Genomic DNA, 18,463 nt, shown 5'->3' on the forward strand with positions numbered 1-18,463 from the left:
TTTTTAAAAATTAGTTATGTTCTTTGAAGCTATTTTCAAGAGATGGAAAACAAAAAAATGCATGTTTGCTTATTATCTTATAAGAATTGTATGTCTACTTATTTCAGTTACATTACAGTCAATATATATATATATATATATTTATATAAAAAATGACTTAACCAACAAAACATAGTAACAGAAAAACCTAAAAAGACTAATATAAATAGTTGACGTTCGTGAGATCCTGCATCATCAGTTGGTACACAGTTCTGTAATTATATCAAACAAATATCAAAAAATAAATAAAAACTTAAAAATTTACAATACGTGAACTCAATAACAACCACAGAATTTGTAATAACAACAAAACTCCAATGCCATTACTGGAATCAGTAATCTGGTTTAAAAATTCTGTGATCGTTATTGTGCTTGTTTTCTAAATTTTTAAGTTTTTATTTTTTTTTTGTTATTTGTTTGGTGTAATTATATAATTGTGTATTGACTGATGATGCGGTATCCTGTAAAAGTCAACTATGGGTATTTACAATTACAATGGTTTGAGGAGAGAAGGATCACTTCACGGACTGTTATTTTTGTTTAATGAAAACATCAGGGATATCAGCTAAGACTAGACTTACTATTAAATTTCCTGATATAATACCCTCTGCTATAAGACCAGTCCCTTATAGTCTACAGTTTACCATTCCATTATCATTAAAAATATGGAAATTAGGCAAAGATGAAGTTGTTAATTTTGAAGGTTGTGGAGATTTATCAGATAATGAAAAAAGGAGAAACCCAGACTTTTTAGAAAATACAAATAGTGAACCTGATTTAATTAATCAGGTGAAATTAATCAGTCCCTTATAGTCCACAGTTTACCATTCCATTATCATTAAAAATATGGAAATTAGGCAAAGATGAACTTGTTAATTTTGAAGGTTGTGGAGATATATCAGATAATGAAAAAAGGAGAAACCCAGACTTTTTAGAAAATACAAATACTAAACCTGATTTAATTAATCAGTTCAGAATTAAATCTTGTTCGTGATCTAAATTTACCCAAGAATCATCAAGCAGCTACTTACAGTAATAAAATAAAAAATAACATTTCATTATGCAACATTAATCTACGCATATACATAATGTATATGCATTACACGTATACATTAATTTTCCCTAATTCATAATTTGTATAATTTCAGTGTCTAATGAGGCTCAAGGTTGTAATCTTATCATGCATATTATTTCTCTGCATTCTCGTTTGTAGTTTCTGCTAAAGACCTTTTTTTGTGTGGGTAGTATTTTTTGTAGACTACCAAATTTCAATAAAAATAAATAAAACAAACTTAAAAAAGCAGTACTGAAAACAAAACAAAAAACTGTTCATTTCTTTAGTATCTGTTAGTACTGTATTATAAAACCTTGTTTCATTATATTTTACAAAACATATTTAAAATATCTCTTGGTGGATGTATTTTCGCTAGTGGTGCTAGGGAATGCATATATCCACTCAAAATTGAATTTAATGTTTCTATAAGACATAGAGTTCCTTGTAGGTGAACTAATTTTGTACATTCATAGCATTACCACAGTAATCACTTATCTCTAATTATTGTAATGTAACTGCTTCACTTCAGTTTATATATTAGTATTGTATTAATGCTTCTCCACAAATCCATTGTTAATTTTGAGGATAACCATATTACAGTGAGCTTTTTTGTAGTAGTTGCATGCCTGTAGCTTTTTAGTTCAAAATTATAAGATATTAAGTAAATATTTTTGCATACATAAAAAAAATCTATTTCACTTCATTCTTACATTACGTATGTAAAATTAAACATAATTAAAATTGCTAAAATATATAACTATTTGACAAATGATAGTAATGCTACATGTGAGGGTAATTCAGTAATTAAACAGACAAATAGTTTTATAGGAAGAGTTTTTTTATTAAATAAACAATCTTTTAGTCTACTTTTCCACATAATCCCCACTAAATTCTCTGCACTTGTCCCATCTTTTTACGAGTCTTCTTATCCCCTCAATGAAGAATACTTTACCTTGATCTTGAAGCCAGTTTTGCACTTTTTTCTTTACCTTTACGTTGTTGTTGAACTTGATGCCACACGAAGCTTATTTCATTAGTCTAAACAGATAAAAATTTGAAGGGGGCAAGGTCAGGGCTGTAAGGAGGATGAGGTAGGAGCTCCCAATACATTTTGCCAATAGTTTCCAGCGTAATAGTTATCCAGCTGTGCTGTATGAAGTTGTTAATAATTGTCTTGAAGAAGAAGCACGCCTTTCCTTTGCCATTCTAGACATTTCCTCTTCAATGCAGGCTCGATTTTGTTTTCAATCATGGTTGAGTAGTATAGGCTGTAGATAGTACATTGCTTCTCCAAATAATCACAGAAAATCGGACCATGGCACCCAAAAGATGGTTAACATGGCTTTACCAGCCGATGGTTGCATTTTGAATTTCTCATGGACCGCCTGTCCATAAGAAATTCAAAATGCCCACAAAATGCCACAAGAATTAAAAAATTCAGGATGGAAACACCCTGAATCGCCTATTCAGGGTGTTTCCACTGCCTGCTTTGACTCTGGATCAAAATGATGTATCCAGGTTTTATAACAGGTTAAAATCCTGTTTAAAAATGCATCATCTTTGTTATTGAAATGATTTTTGAGTTTGGAGCAAATCGAAATCTCTCGGCTTTGTGATGAATTATATGCTCTCTCAGAACTCATCTTGCACCAGTTTTATGGTAATTCAGTTTGTTTTGAATGATGGAATGAGTTGTGCCAAAACTTAGTCGATATTTTTCAGGAATTTGTTCAACTGTAAGTCCACGTATAAAAACTCACATGGTTCATGCAACTACTTCCATATTGTTTGTTCATCTGAGGGAATATTTCTGATGATTGTATACTTTCTGAAAGTAAAAATCGAATCACAGAATGCTGTTTCTCAAACGTACTTTCTTCTAATGGACACACCATCGTAACTAAGATTAGAGGTTATGTTTACGTAAATATTAATTGAACAGCTGACTAACACTCTTTGCAAGGTTATCAACTAACACAAATGCATTAAGCATTTCCTTCACTAAAAATGTTTGTTTAATTATTGAATGACCCTCATACATTATTTGAATTATACTTTAAACATTCCTGATACAAAGCAAAAAATTATGCCATAATGTTTGTGGTAAAAAATAATTATTGTAGTTTTCACACATAAAAGAATATTTTGAAAAATTTCTAAAACTTAATCCAGTAAAGTCTATAAAATATTAATGATGCACATTATTTAAGTTACTACTACTTCATTCACAGTTTGTAAGACACTCTTTTGTGTCAGCCTATTAATTAATTTACTATTTTCAATAAGCTAATTCTTAATTTTAATTTTGTATAGTCAAAAATATTAATTGTTTTTATTTTTCATTTCTTTATTTTTTTCAAAAAATAGTTGTAAAAACAAATTTTGACCATGTCTTAGTTTTTGAGCTTATTTTAATAACCATGTAGCATAGCCGTTACTTTTATTGATAACCATATAGCATAGCTTTTTTTTGTTATTATTCAAAGCTAAATATTTTGACTGAATTATTAGTAAAAAAGAAAAAAACATTATAGTTCATTGAAATATTTCTAACAATTATTTATACTGGTTTGAAAAAATTATCTGTTTGCCATGTGTGCTTCAAAGATCTTTTTACTTTCTCTTTCCTTTTAATTTTTTGTTGTTCTTTTTATTTAGAAGGATAAAAATTATTATTTGAGACTGTTAAGCTACTCTGTTTTTAATTTTACAGTTTTTATTATTTTTAACTAACCTGTGAAAAGTATATTGGTGGTATATTTTTTGAACAGAATGTGCTATTAACATGGAATTTGAACTAAAATATTTCTTTTAAAATTAATAACTATTAACAGATTACAGTTGATAAGAAGATTAGTAATCAACCTGAATGTAATTATTAAGTTTGACTTAAGAATCTACAGTAGTGTAAATTAGATTACTTCATTTAGGTAACAGTATAAAAAAAGTAGCATGAGGGTGTTAGTTGATACTTATTCGAAGCTCTTGATTCCAAAAATCTTCCTTCCTGCCAAGGAAGGAATTTAGTTCAACTTGTTTTAGTTAAGGTTTTTCATTAGTTCTTAAAATTTGATGCATTCTACGGAACAAAATTTGAGTTTGATTTTCACTAACAAAGAGTCACAGTTTGGAAGAATGTCCGGTACAAAATGTACTGAGATAATAAAGTTTACGGTATTTTCAGTTTAAAATATCTGCTCGTATATGTGAGAAATTGAAATAATTATAGTTTTCCATTTATTTTTGATTAAAATATATTACATTATTAACAATATGTTACAGTTTAAAATACGTAAGGAGGCCATGACTGGACTGGCCATGATTTATCGGAAACATTTGAATGATGCTGATGTCCCACAGGCAACAAAGAAAGCAGTCACTTGGATAAAAGATAAAATACTTCATGGATATTATATGACAGGAATGGAAGATAGGTACTACTCTGTTAATAACATGTTAATGTTATTTTATTATACTAACCAGAAATTTACATTTATTTACATGTCAATAATATACCAATTCTTATAGCAGTCTTTTTGTTGAATTAAACAGAAAAAACTATTATGAGATTTTTATAAATTTTCTCATGGACGGCTATTAAAAATTCAGGAGATTTAAATCTCATAACTACTGCTTATTTTATTTGTTATTACAGAAACTATTTTTTATTCAAAAAAACAGGAAAATAAAGGGAATGCAATCTCTAACGGTTTGTTAACGATTAACCTCTGCATTTTAATATGCTCTGTTTTCTATAATTGAACTTATCCCCACCATCAAATGAAAGAAAGGTTTTCTAATTTTATTGATTAAAGCCTTGGGGTAAGGCGTGAAAAATTGTGTTTTTTTCCTTTATTTTGAGACACCCAAACAAATATTGTCACTTATGATTAAGATCTTGAAAAAGTAAACAGGATTTAAGAAAATCTTTAGTAGTGTGATATTGTGATTCAGTATTATGATATCATCAATAGTTTTCTAACTGGTTGCTGGATATTTTGTTTATTTAATTAATAGAAAAAACTTATCTGAAAAATTTCAACCATTGAAAATTTATTGTTTTAGCTGAGTTAATTTAGCAATTGTGATTTTAATACAGTTGTCTACGAATCATATGTTTTTTCTTTTTTTTAATTATTAATGCAATACACCATATAATATTATATGGTCTATTTATTGCCTGCAGTTTGTATTGCTTGGTTAATGCTTCAAAACTAAATTTAATAATTTTTTGAAAATTAGGTGGGTTGATAGAAAATGAAATAGTTTCATGATGAATTAGAGGTAAGAGAAATTTATGGCAAAATATTTTCAAAAGAAGCACAAGCTTGAGGGGCAACATTAAACATCATGGGTTAGTGAATTCGTTCTTGAAAGAAAAGTAGAAAGTAAAAACAAGAAAGAAGAGAAGATAAGAATATAAAAAGCAGAGCAAGGTTGTGTATTGGAAGTTTGTTAAAAATATTGTTGCAGAATATGAAAGACTGGAGAAGTACATTAATAAATCCAGTAATTTGTAATGCTGTTTTTTTCGTTATTAATATTTTCTTTTTCTAATTTAGTTAAAAATGAAACTATTTTTAATATTGAAATTGCTAATAACATGCAGTATTCTACTTGTTATTAGCAATTTCACCATTAAATTATCTATTTTGGTAGTCAGTAATGTTCTACAAGTATTTTGTTCATAAAAATTACCTTTGTACAATTTTCATCATTGAAGATAATTAGAGTTACCTGTTCTGAGGCAGTTCCTTCACCATCTCTGTCTCCAGTCTCTTCTATTTCCAGCTAAAATTTTCAAATCCTGACAGCTTCCATTTCCTTTTAATTTTATATAATGTTTACTTTTTCCAGTCTTTGTTTTTGCATCTTCTAGTGATCCTTTCAGCACTATTTTAATCAATCTATCTTTTCTCATGATATGCTTCAGCTAGTTATCTTTCCTATTGTACATTGTTCTGATTAAGTTTCTTTTATCATTTTATTAACTCTCCTGATTACTTCATTTTTCACACCCATTTAATCTTCTAAGTCTCCTCTAGCTACTTTTTTTCATTTTCTTAGTGTCCGTATAGTATAGAAGTATATAAAAGGAATAATATTTTTACAATACACTTTTGCAATCTTCTGTTAACATGTTATTTTTTTATATAAGTATCAAAAGCACTTTTCAACCATACTCTTTTTACAGTTGTCGAATTTATTTTGACACTTTGCTAATTTTTTTCTTATTTTTGTAGCTGTAGTTGTTATTGACTTATTTTCTTATGTTAAATTTTTATTTTTCATACAGATTATTGGTTGAAAGATTATTGAATACATCACTAGTACCTTATCAACTTTGTCCTGAAGAAAGGATGAAGAAATTGTATCATTTATGGGGTACAATAGACGATCATGCTACCAAAGCATTTATAGAATTACAAAAACATCAATTGGCGTAAGTCATTGTTTTTTATTATTGTTTGTTTATTAATTTTCTACTTGATTTGATGATAAATCAGCAAAGTATGCCAATAACAGTTCAGTTCTTGTATTTTCATTATTTTTTAAAATGAATTTGTACATTCCATTTATCATTTGTCTATACTTCTTTTATAATAAACAAAGAGGTTGTTGCCACTCTGCTGATCTCCATGACATTGGTAGTGCCTGTTCATTTGGAAGCTGTGACATTTTGTATTTAATTTATAAATTAACAAAAATGTGCTAGAATAAGGGCTTATAATTTGTGATATCTTTTTTTAATTTTATACAATATTAAATTGTATTTTCTTTTACTCTTTTATTTCTGCCTGCTATGGTGTCAGTCCATTTGTAATAATGTATTTTGTCTCTAAATCATTAAAGCATCCTATGTAATAATAGAAAGGTATTGTAATTAGTAGACGAAGGCTGTTTCCTGTTTAATTTTCGAATCTTCCGATTTTAACATGATACTTAGCTTCTTGTGACTTTTTGTGTTGCGAGTGTAAATGATATGTAAGTTTTATACTAAGTAAATGTTATAATGTCGGTAAATATGAAATAAAGATATGTTGCAGGGTGTAGTTTCAAAGAAGATAACCCAGTTTAAGCCCTGGCATTATAATCTGTCGCTGCCAAAATCCGATCCTGAAGGGGCTGGCTATTATCTCTGCGTTACCATAAATTGAGTATTTACTATACCTCATTGTGGACATACATTTTTTCAGTGGTTGGTGGGATGTGTGGCAGATTCCATAAATTTAGTTACATCATTCATAAGTTTTCCACATTGTAATCAAGCATTTATCTTCTGTAATTAATTTAAATGGTAACTGAAAGTAGTGTATTAGTGTCAGAAAAATATATTTTTGTTACTAATTCAAAATTTAGACAAATATTCTGCAGTGAGTATTTCAAATGAAGCAAACTTTTTATATTAGATACTTTAATCATACATAACACTTTTTTTTAATATTGAATTAAGTCTGCATAATATTTATTCAGAAAAGAAGGTGTTAAAAGACTAAAAACAGAATCAGTTATTTAAAAAAATAAATTAGCCATATGATTAACAGTAAACTAGTCTTTTACATATATTCTAGTAAGACTGGACCATTTATTGTAACAGTGTATTTGTTATATACTTAGCAAAGCTTCTTTTGATAATAACCAATTTTATAATATTACTTTCATCTTGAAATGCTATCTGGAAAGAGAATCTCTTCAGATGTAGAAATAGGCAAAATCATTTGCTGCTAAGTCTGTTCTGTTTGTGGGATGATTTCTGTCTGTCCCTGGCCAAATGATGAGACAAATTATTGGGTTTTAGTAGCAGTTTGTGATCAGGTCATGAAGTGGCAGTATGTTAAATAAAAAACTTTTATAAAGTTTTTTTGCAGTTTTTTTTTTGTTCAAAATTAAACTTTTTACAAAAAGTAATGTTTGCATTTCAGAGGATATTAATATTTCAGTACTTACCAATTTTTTGTCACAACTTTCGGTTTGTTTATTTTTACTAGTGTATAGGAATAAGTAAGTATTATTTTCATTGACAGGAGTACTTATTCAACAAGATAGTAATTTTTCAGTAATGTGTTCCAAATGTTTGCTACAAAGGTATCATTAACCGACTTTAAACATAACATCATGAACATTATAGAATATAACAAACAAGTCTCAATAAATATTAAAACTTTTCTGTCAAAATAAAAGCAAAAAAGTTCTGATCAGATTAGTACGTATCAGTGAAAAATTTCAATCTCTTGGCTGAAATTTATTTTTCTTAAGAATTAATCTTGAAAAAATAACACAATTTTTTCTTAAATATTATCTTTTGCATATTTGAATTATTTCTTGCTGTGCATAAAAATATCTTGTTGTAAATGAGTAATAAATAAATAAGTATAAAAGTAATAGTAGATAGTAAAAACTTATAATCAACCAAGTGCTTACTACGCTGCTTATTACCATCAATTAAAAACAAAGAATATATATATCAGGGCAGTAAACTCTGCTTTCACTTGAGAGAGGCTTTAAAACAACATTCATACTTACATTAAAATATTATTTTCTCTATGGCGAAGTTTTAGTGTCTTAGCCTTTCATCAGGAGGTCCTGGGTTTGAATCCTGGTCAAGCATGTTATTTTTTTTATGCTGCAACATTTTCATTTCATATTTCTATGCACAAGCTTTGAGCTTAATTGGAGTTAATATTTTAAGTAATAAATAGATTGTATAATTTTTACATCTGACTGTTAATATTGTTTTAGTGTAAGGCGAAGTGTTGCAGAATGGTTGGAGATTCACAGGCGACCACCTTCAGCTGAACGAGAAAAAGAAATTTTGGCTAGAGTTGTTACGATATCCAGATTTCTTCCGGAACCAGTTAAATCACAGGAGTTTCTTATCAAATTTTCAAACAATTTACAGCGTGATCCTGTGTTGTTACTTGGTGAGAAACAAGGCTTTCTTAATTTTACATTAAGGGATTAAAATTGTTGAAAATAAATAATGCTGGAAGTGATGCATATTTATATAATAATAATTTTTAAAAATATAGTTGTTAGGTGTACGTTTTTATCTTACAGGGTGGGCAGGAAGTCCCTTTACACTAATAAATCCAGCTTAATCAGGCTCTACTGCTGATATTGGTCGCTGCAAAATTTGGGGAGGATAAGCCATGATTGGGATTGTCCATTGTGTTCATTTGTGATAGGATGAGCTTATTTGTAGTAGAATGTGGAACAATGGTGGATACAAGAACATTTGGTAGCTTGTGTGTGGTTCCACAAATGTCGCCACACATTGGTGAAACATTGGAGAACATTACAAATGACTTCTTTTTGTGTTTTGGGAAATCATCACCATCATGGCAAACGTTACTGACATGTGAGAAGAAGGCTTTTACAATGGGTAGTGTTCTTGATGCGCCACGCAGTGGGAGGCCGAGCACTTGAGCTGAGATATGTGCTGCTGTGGAGGCATCGATTCAACAATCGCTGATGAAATCAATGCCCAAGCATTCCACAGAATCATTCTGCATTCCAAGATCGGCAATGTGAGACCATACGCAAAAGGACTTGAAACTTAAATGTTTTCATCCATTCACAGTTAATGAGTTTAGTGACAATGACCTTGATTGATGTGTTTATGTTTTTTTTTTTTTTTTTTTTTTGTCTTCAGTCATTTGACTGGTTTGATGCAGCTCTCCAAGATTCCCTATCTAGTGCTAGTCATTTCATTTCAGTATACCCTCTACATCCTACATCCCCAACAATTTGATTTACATACTCCAAACGTGGCCTGCCTACACAATTTTTCCCTTCTACCTGTCCTTCCAATATTAAAGCGACTATTCCAGGATGCCTTAGTATGTGGCCTATAAGTCTGTCTCTTCTTTTAACTATATTTTTCCAAATGCTTCTTTCTTCATCTATTTGCCGCAATACCTCTTCATTTGTCACTTTATCCACCCATCTGATTTTTAACATTCTCCTATAGCACCACATTTCAAAAGCTTCTATTCTTTTCTTCTCAGATATACCGATTGTCCAAGTTTCACTTCCATATAAAGCGACACTCCAAACATACACTTTCAAAAATCTTTTCCTGACATTTAAATTAATTTTTGATGTAAACAAATTATATTTATTACTGAAGGCTCGTTTAGCTTGTGCTATTCGGCATTTTATATCGCTCCTGCTTCGTCCATCTTTAGTAATTTTACTTCCCAAATAACAAAATTCTTCTACCTCCATAATCTTTTCTCCTCCTATTTTCACATTCAGCGGTCCATCTTTGTTATTTCTACTACATTTCATTACTTTTGTTTTGTTCAAGTTTATTTTCATGCGATAGTTCTTGCGTAGGACTTCATCTATGCCATTCATTTTTCTTCTAAATCCTTTTTACTCTCGGCTAGAATTACTATATCATCAGCAAATCGTAGCATCTTTATCTTTTCACCTTGTACTGTTACTCCGAATCTAAATTGTTCTTTCACATCATTAACTGCTAGTTCCATGTAAAGATTAAAAAGTAACGGAGATAGGGAACATCCTTGTCGGACTCCCTTTCTTATTAGGGCTTCTTTCTTATGTTCTTCAATTGTTATTGTTGCTGTTTGGTTCCTGTACATGTCAGCAATTGTTCTTCTATCTCTGTATTTGAACCCTAATTTTTTTAAAACGCTGAACATTATATTCCAATCTACGTTATCGAAAGCCTTTTCTAGGTCTATAAACGCCAAGTATGTTGGTTTGTTTTTCTTTAATCTTCCTTCTACTATTAATCTGAGGCCTAAAATTGCTTCCCTTGTCCCTATACTTTTCCTGAAACCAAATTGGTCTTCTCCTAACACTTCTTCCACTCTCCTCTCAATTCTTCTGTATAAAATTCTAGTTAAGATTTTTGATGCATGACTAGTTAAACTAATTGTTCTATATTCTTCACATTTATCTGCCCCTGCTTTCATTGGTATCATAACTATAACACTTTTTTTGAAGTCTGATGGAAATTCCCCTTTTTCATAAATATTACACACCAGTTTGTATAATCTATCAATCGCTTCCTCACCTGCACTGCGCAGTAATTCTACAGGTATTCCGTCTATTCCAGGAGCCTTTCTGCCATTTAAATCTTTTAATGCTCTCTTAAATTCAGATCTCAGTATTGTTTCTCCCATTTCATCCTCCTCAACTTCCTCTTCTTCCTCTATAACACCATTTTCTAATTCATTTCCACCGTATAACTCTTCAATATATTCCACCCATCTATCGACTTTACCTTTCGTATTATATATTGGTGTACCATCTTTGTTTAACACATTATTAGATTTTAATTTATGTACCCCAAAATTTTCCTTAACTTTCCTGTATGCTCCGTCTATTTTACCAATGTTCATTTCTCTTTCCACTTCTGAACACTTTTCTTTAATCCACTTTTCTTTCGCCAGTTTGCACTTCCTATTTATAGCATTTCTTAATTGCCGATAGTTCCTTTTACTTTCTTCATCATTAGCATTCTTATATTTTCTACGTTCATCCATCAGCTGCAATATATCGTCTGAAACCCAAGGTTTTCTACCAGTTCTCTTTATTCCGCCTAAGTTTGCTTCTGCTGATTTAAGAATTTCCTTTTTAACATTCTCCCATTCTTCTTCTACATTTTCTACCTTATCTTTTTTTCTCAGACCTCTTGCGATGTCCTCCTCAAAAATCTTCTTTACCCCCTCTTCCTCAAGCTTCTCTAAATTCCACCGATTCATCTGACAACTTTTCTTCAGGTTTTTAAACCCCAATCTACATTTCATTATCACCAAATTATGGTCGCTATCAATGTCTGCTCCAGGGTAAGTTTTGCAGTCAACGAGTTGATTTCTAAATCTTTGCTTAACCATGATATAATCTATCTGATACCTTGCAGTATCGCCTGGCTTTTTCCAAGTGTATATTCTTCTATTATGATTTTTAAATTGGGTGTTGGCAATTACTAAATTATACTTCGTGCAAAACTCTATAAGTCGGTCCCCTCTTTCATTCCTTTTGCCCAGCCCGTATTCACCCACTATATTTCCTTCCTTGCCTTTTCCAATGCTTGCATTCCAATCTCCAACTATTATTAAATTTTCATCTCCTTTTACGTGTTTAATTGCTTCATCAATCTCTTCGTATACACACTCTACCTCATCATCATCATGGGCGCTTGTAGGCATATAAACGTTAACAATCGTTGTCGGTTTAGGTTTTGATTTTATCCTTATTACAATGATTCTATCGCTATGCGTTTTGAAATACTCCACTCTCCTCCCTATCTTCTTGTTCATCACGAAACCTACTCCTGCCTGCCCATTATTTGACGCTGAATTAATTACTCTAAAATCACCCAACCAAAAGTCGCTTTCCTCTTCCCACCGAACCTCACTAATTCCTACTATATCCACATTCACCCTATCCATTTCCCTTTTTAAATTTTCTAGCCTACCAACCTTTTTTAAGCTTCTAACATTCCACGCTCCGACTCGTAGAATGTTATTTTTTAATTTTCTGGTGACCCCTTCCTTAGTAGTCCCCACCCGGAGATCCGAACGGGGGACTATTTTACCTCCGGAATATTTTACCAAGGAAGGCGCCTCCATTATTGCTATGTGAAAATGCAGAGAGCCACATTTTCTTGGAAAAAAAGCAGCTGTAGTTTTCCATTGCTTTCAGCTGCGCAGTACTCAGAGAACTGAGTGATGTTGATACGGCCGTTTAAGTCATTGTGACTCACGCCCCTAACAACTACTGAAAGAGCTGCTGCCCTCTTTCAGGAATCATTCCTTAGTCTGGCTCTCAACAGATACCTCTCCGATATGGTTGCACCTTCGGTCCAGCTACTCTGTATCCCTGAACACTCAAGCCCCCTCACCAACGGCAAGGTCTCATGATTCATAGAGGAGGGTGTTTATGTATGTCAGTTATTGCTAGAACGCTTTTCAAGAGCAAACTATAAAAATAATGTCATGTTCTTGGATAAGTGTGCAATTTATCAAAGCTTTCATAATTGAAACGTTTTTTTCTGGGTGAAGACAATCCTAACTTTTTTGAGAAGATCGAACACCATCTACCTTGTTTTACGATTTGGGCTAGGGTGACAGCAAAAAATCATAAGGTGCTTATTTTTAATAAGGACCTTATTTTTAAGGTCCTTTTTTTTAATAAGATCCTTACTTTTTCAATGGTGCAAGGTACAGTTGTGATACAGTTATCTGAGAATGATCAACAAGTGGTTGCTTTCAGAATTAATGGCAAAAGGGGTCCTGACATCATTATGTTTTAGCAAGACTGTGTTCAAGCGCATTTTGCTTTGAACATCTGTAGATGCCTCAATGAAATTTTTCTGAATCACTGGATCAGACGTGGGTTAGAAGAGTTTCTGGCTCCACTACCTTAGCCAGTAAGAAGCCCTGCCCTCTCCACATCTCACAATCCACTCTGGGGTTTTGTAAAAGAAGAGATCCAAAAATGCAGATACGTCAACAACGAGAAGTTCCAAGACACTGTTTGGACAGAATTTGAAATTATCATTCCTGATGCTGTTGCAGATGAACAAGACATGGAAGTGTGTACAGCTATGCTTTGAACGTGGTTGAACCTGCATAGATGTTTTAGTTATATAGAAGTTAAGCTGCATATATAATAATAATTTCATAACTACCATAACGGGACTTCTCGCCCACCCCGTACAAGCAAATACAATTAGAATAATAGATTGTAATTTTAATAAGATGTGTTCATTCTATTTTAATTATTTGTCACATTCAGATTTATTATCTTTAGTACTAAAATACTACTGATTATGTAAAATGATTGTACAGAATCAAAATTAATTGCAGTCTGCATTATAATAGTAAATATTTGAGTATTTTAACAACTTATGATTTTGTTCTAAGAAACATTTTTAGCTAGTATTTTATAATCAGTTGAATTTATTCTAATTTAATAGATCTAACCATGTTAACAAAGCAACATCAATTATGTAAACTTCTGACTTTTATGTATTATATTGAATAATGAAGCATATTGAACTTTCTTCATTAATGTCAATTTAATTTTATGTTGTAATTGAATGTGTGAGATGTGGGTATTAAGTTCCAGCATTAGGTGTGTAATGTTATTCACATTTGCCTTATAAGATCTGATGTGTGCAAAACGTTAATTGACGGTCTGAGAACTAGTAGAAGAGGTTATCATCTTAATTGCATCATGCCGTGACATTTTGACTGAAAAAAATTTGTTCCTTGTTTGATGACCAAACAGCAGAAAGAACATCCAGTGCATGTGTGTCGGCAACCTCTTGAACAAGCCAATGATGATGAAACATTCATGCAAAGGATCATAACGGGAGATGAAAGCTGGGTTTACGGCTACGACATTGAGACAAAAGTTCAGTTTTCACACTGGATTAGCACACTAAGAAAGCAGCACATCAGTCTTTATCCAATGTCAGAGTGATGCTTTCTGTTTTTTCGATTTTAATGGAATTATGCATTTTCAATTCTTGCCTCAAGGTGAACCATGTGTATTATCGAGGTGTTTTACAATGGTTATGTCAAAAAAAGACCAGAGTTGTGGCGAGGCAACACATGGTTCCTTCATGACGACAATGCGCTTGCACACTCAGCTTTGTCAATTTGTAAGTTTTGTGCCAAAAATCAGATGACTGTCCTCCCTCAGCCTCTCTACTTCCCAGACCTTTCTTTTTCTTTTTCCTGTTTAGCCTCCGGTAACTACCATTTAGATAATACTTCAGAGGATGAATGAGGATGATATGTATGAGTGTGAATGAAGTGTAGTCTTGTACATTCTCAGTTCGACCATACCTGAGATGTGTGGTTAATTGAAACCCAACCACCAAAGAACACCGGTCTAGTATTCAAGTCCGTGTAAAAATAGCTGACTTTACTAGGACTTGAACGCTGGAACTCTCGACTTCCAAATTAGCTGATTTGGGAAGACGCGTTCACCACTAGACCAACCCGATGGGTTCTACTTGCCAGACCTGGCTCCTTGTGATATTTTTGAAATTAAAATCAGTGATGAAAGGACGCTGTTTTGAGACTGTTGCTAACATTAAAGCAGATTCATCACGTACCTTAAGGGCCATTTCAAATGATGCTATCCAGGACTGCTTTGCGAGTGGAAAAACACTGCTGGGAAAAATATGTGAATAGGGTAGGGGAGTACTTTGAAGGTATAAGGACCAATAATCTGCAAAATTAATAATAAAGATTAAAAAAAATAAAGTTTGGTTATTTTCTGAACATACATCTTATCTGTTCAATGATATTCTGTTTATTATTTTTGATGAGTATTTATGTTTGTTGTTTTTTAATATTTTCTGTCTAAAAACAATGTCAGGAGTATTTATATTTTTAAAATCAAACTTTAAGTTTAATGAAAAAAAGGATATTTTTTTATGCATGAAAAAATTGTTGGTAGCACAACAGCTTAAAAAACTTAGCATATTTAAACGAAAGTTTCTTTCATACTGTATCAACAATTCAGGCAAATCTATATATGTATATAATTATGTAAGAAATATTACACTGTTTAACTGCTTGTTAAAAAATAAAATCACTGATTTATCAGCTATCAAACATGTTAAAATATGGTTGAAAAAGTCTTGTTAAATAATCATATCTTTTTTCTATTTATGTAAGGTTATAAAACGTCAGTCAGTAAGAATAAATTCTTCCAGTTCTGAAATTTGTGTTTTAAAATGTAAATGTTCACTTAAATAAATTTGGTATGATCTTACCTCCATAATGCATATTAATTGGTTATTTATTTGAATTTTTCATATTGATCCACCCATTATTTCATTATTGCTTATAATAAAATCTTTGTCTTTTTATTTTAATTTTTCCTATTATTTTTCTAGGTATGGAGGCTGTAGTAAGGCCAGATATAACTTGTAAGGAGTGTGCAGAAACAACCAGTCTAGTATTAAAAAAATTGGGTCAACCAATAATGACAAATCTGTATTACAATACTGTAAAAATGTTACTTGAACGAATTTCGTCTGTGATGGTTGATCATCAAGCCTTAAAGGTAATATGCTTTATTTATATATTTTTTTGTTATTGTGTTATTAAATTTTTTTTCAATCATTTAGATTAAGCATTTTAAACTCTTGATTTTCATTCTGGTTGTAATTTTTTATGAGTTATATTACTGTAATTTGTAGGTGTTGGTGAGTTACGTGGAAGATTGTTTAAAAGGAGGTAATCTAATAGATGAAATTGGCCTTCACCCAAATACGGCTGGGGAAAAAGGACTTAAATTATTAGTTGTAAGTAGTCTCTTTTATAGATGGTAACGTAAATTAGTCTCTTATAGGTGGTAAATTACTTATCGATAGTTTCTTAAATATTTTCAAACTGTTAATGTGTTGAAAAAATGAGAAGCGTTCTAAATTAAATTGTTATGTTTTCCTTAAATTGAAGCAGAGCCAAATTATGAAAATAGAAATTCAGTCAATATTTTTTTTTATTTTACTTTTTGCTTGAATTGGTGTTGAGAACAAAATTTCTGATTTTGGTAAAACTGAAAATAAAAGGATTTTTCAATAAATTCTAATTATCAATAATTTATGATATGCTCTTTGACAAAATGTGAAACCCTACAAAAGATTTTGTATTTGTGTAAAAAATTGTTGAGTAATTGTTATCTTTATTGTAAATGGAATCTGCTTTTAATAAGACTGCTTAGATGTGCAATTCCAAGTATAGAGACATTTTTGTGCAATTAATGTGAACAAAATGTAATTTTTAATTATTAAAAAATATAGTTTTTTTTACAACTGTCTTTATCATTAATGTTATTTAATGGTTCAATTCCCTTATGTATAATGATAATTTTTATAGGCATTGAATTTTTTAAGTTTTTTTTTTTGTTTTTATTTAATTTCTTGATCATGGAACTAAACCAACATCACAGGAAAAATATATATATTTTTTGATGTTGGGGTATATTTCCCTTATTCTTTTCTGTACTAACTCCCTTAAATTTTAAGTGAGATTTAGGTGAAATTACCAATCAATTCCACTGTATCATTCTAAGATTCACTTCATTAACTTAACACTGTTTCAGAGGGAGTTAAATCTTGTTGAAAAACAACTTTGTGGATTTAAGTACATCTGTAACTTTTTAGAGTTGTGAAAGAGCCTTATTTTTTAATGTTGTATTTTATTTTTTTACTTTTCATCAATTCAAAAATGATAGATTATAATCCATCTATCTATCATCTATATGTTTCTCATATATATGTCCTTAGGACATATATATGAGAAACATCCCCAAACTATTCTCAAAGGAATTTTTTATATGTTTTGTAAATGCTTGTTTATCATCCCTTCTACAGAATACATTAACTTTCTTAACTGAAGAAACTTAACGATTTTTATAAATTCTTTTCCTTTCAGAATGTTTGCCTTGTATACACATTCTTAATGCCATTGGTGTGCAATGGAATCATGGATTTTCACAGCAGTGATTCAAGGCTTTTCTAGCTCAATATTAGTTTTTTGTTGATTAATTGTATAGATTCTAAGCTAAAGTGTATCATATTTTAGGGGTTTTTCATTGTGACTGTTTCATTAAGGTGAAGTTATTCCTGTGTTGAAATTTTGCTTAATTATGTTATTTACTGCATCTAGATATGAACAGGGGTCGGCAACCTATGGTCTGTGTGCCACGCTTGTCATGCTAAGCAGTATTTAATGGCATGAAGATGCCCTAAGTTTTACATATCAATAATTTGGTTATGATTGACACAAAAATCAAAACTATAAATAGCCGCATCACAAGTCGGTTCTCAAAATTTAAGAAAGTGTCATTTCTTTGATTCTTTCTACTTTGTATTAATCGAGTTAAGTTGATATTGTTTGAAAAATATATTCAGGAGTATGGTAACTCAAAACTTTACCCAATTCCAATAACACATATCACAAAAGGTAATCCTTTTACAGATGGCGAATACATCAAAAAACGTTTTTGAGCAGTGCTGAAATTTTGTTTGGTGATTTACCAAGTAAGGAGATTATACTTTCTCAAATTAGAGAAATAGCAGTTTCTGCAAGATCAATTGAGAGGTGCATAATTGACTTTGCTGAAAATGTAACAACAAACAATTGGATTAAAACATTCCCAAGTATTTAGTGTCGCTCTTGATGAAAACACCAATTTAAATGATTTGTCATGCCTAGCTATTGTTGCAAGACATTACGAGAATAATCACATTTATGAAGAGTTGGGTTGCTTTATTATCCCTTCATGATACAACCAACGCGAAGACATTTTGTCTGCATTTATTAGTTATTTTTCTAAACATGACATCTTGAACAAATTATTCTGTGT

At 31.0% G+C, this 18,463-nt stretch overlaps 1 protein-coding gene across 1 annotated transcript in view; it reads left to right on the plus strand.

Moving 5' to 3' along the window:
- pds5 (cohesin associated factor B pds5) overlaps positions 1 to 18,463 on the plus strand; it is a 184,463-nt gene that overhangs the window by 114,575 nt on the left and 51,425 nt on the right. Inside the window, exons 8-12 of the mRNA XM_075353663.1 lie at positions 4,376 to 4,527; positions 6,390 to 6,536; positions 8,834 to 9,015; positions 15,987 to 16,156; positions 16,293 to 16,397. Of these exons, the coding sequence (XP_075209778.1) occupies positions 4,376 to 4,527; positions 6,390 to 6,536; positions 8,834 to 9,015; positions 15,987 to 16,156; positions 16,293 to 16,397 (756 nt within the window). The remainder of the gene's footprint in view (positions 1 to 4,375; positions 4,528 to 6,389; positions 6,537 to 8,833; positions 9,016 to 15,986; positions 16,157 to 16,292; positions 16,398 to 18,463) is intronic.

The sequence above is a fragment of the Lycorma delicatula genome, chromosome 1 (genome assembly GCF_047948215.1).
Source record: "Lycorma delicatula isolate Av1 chromosome 1, ASM4794821v1, whole genome shotgun sequence".
In the NCBI taxonomy this organism is placed as follows: domain Eukaryota; kingdom Metazoa; phylum Arthropoda; class Insecta; order Hemiptera; family Fulgoridae; genus Lycorma; species Lycorma delicatula.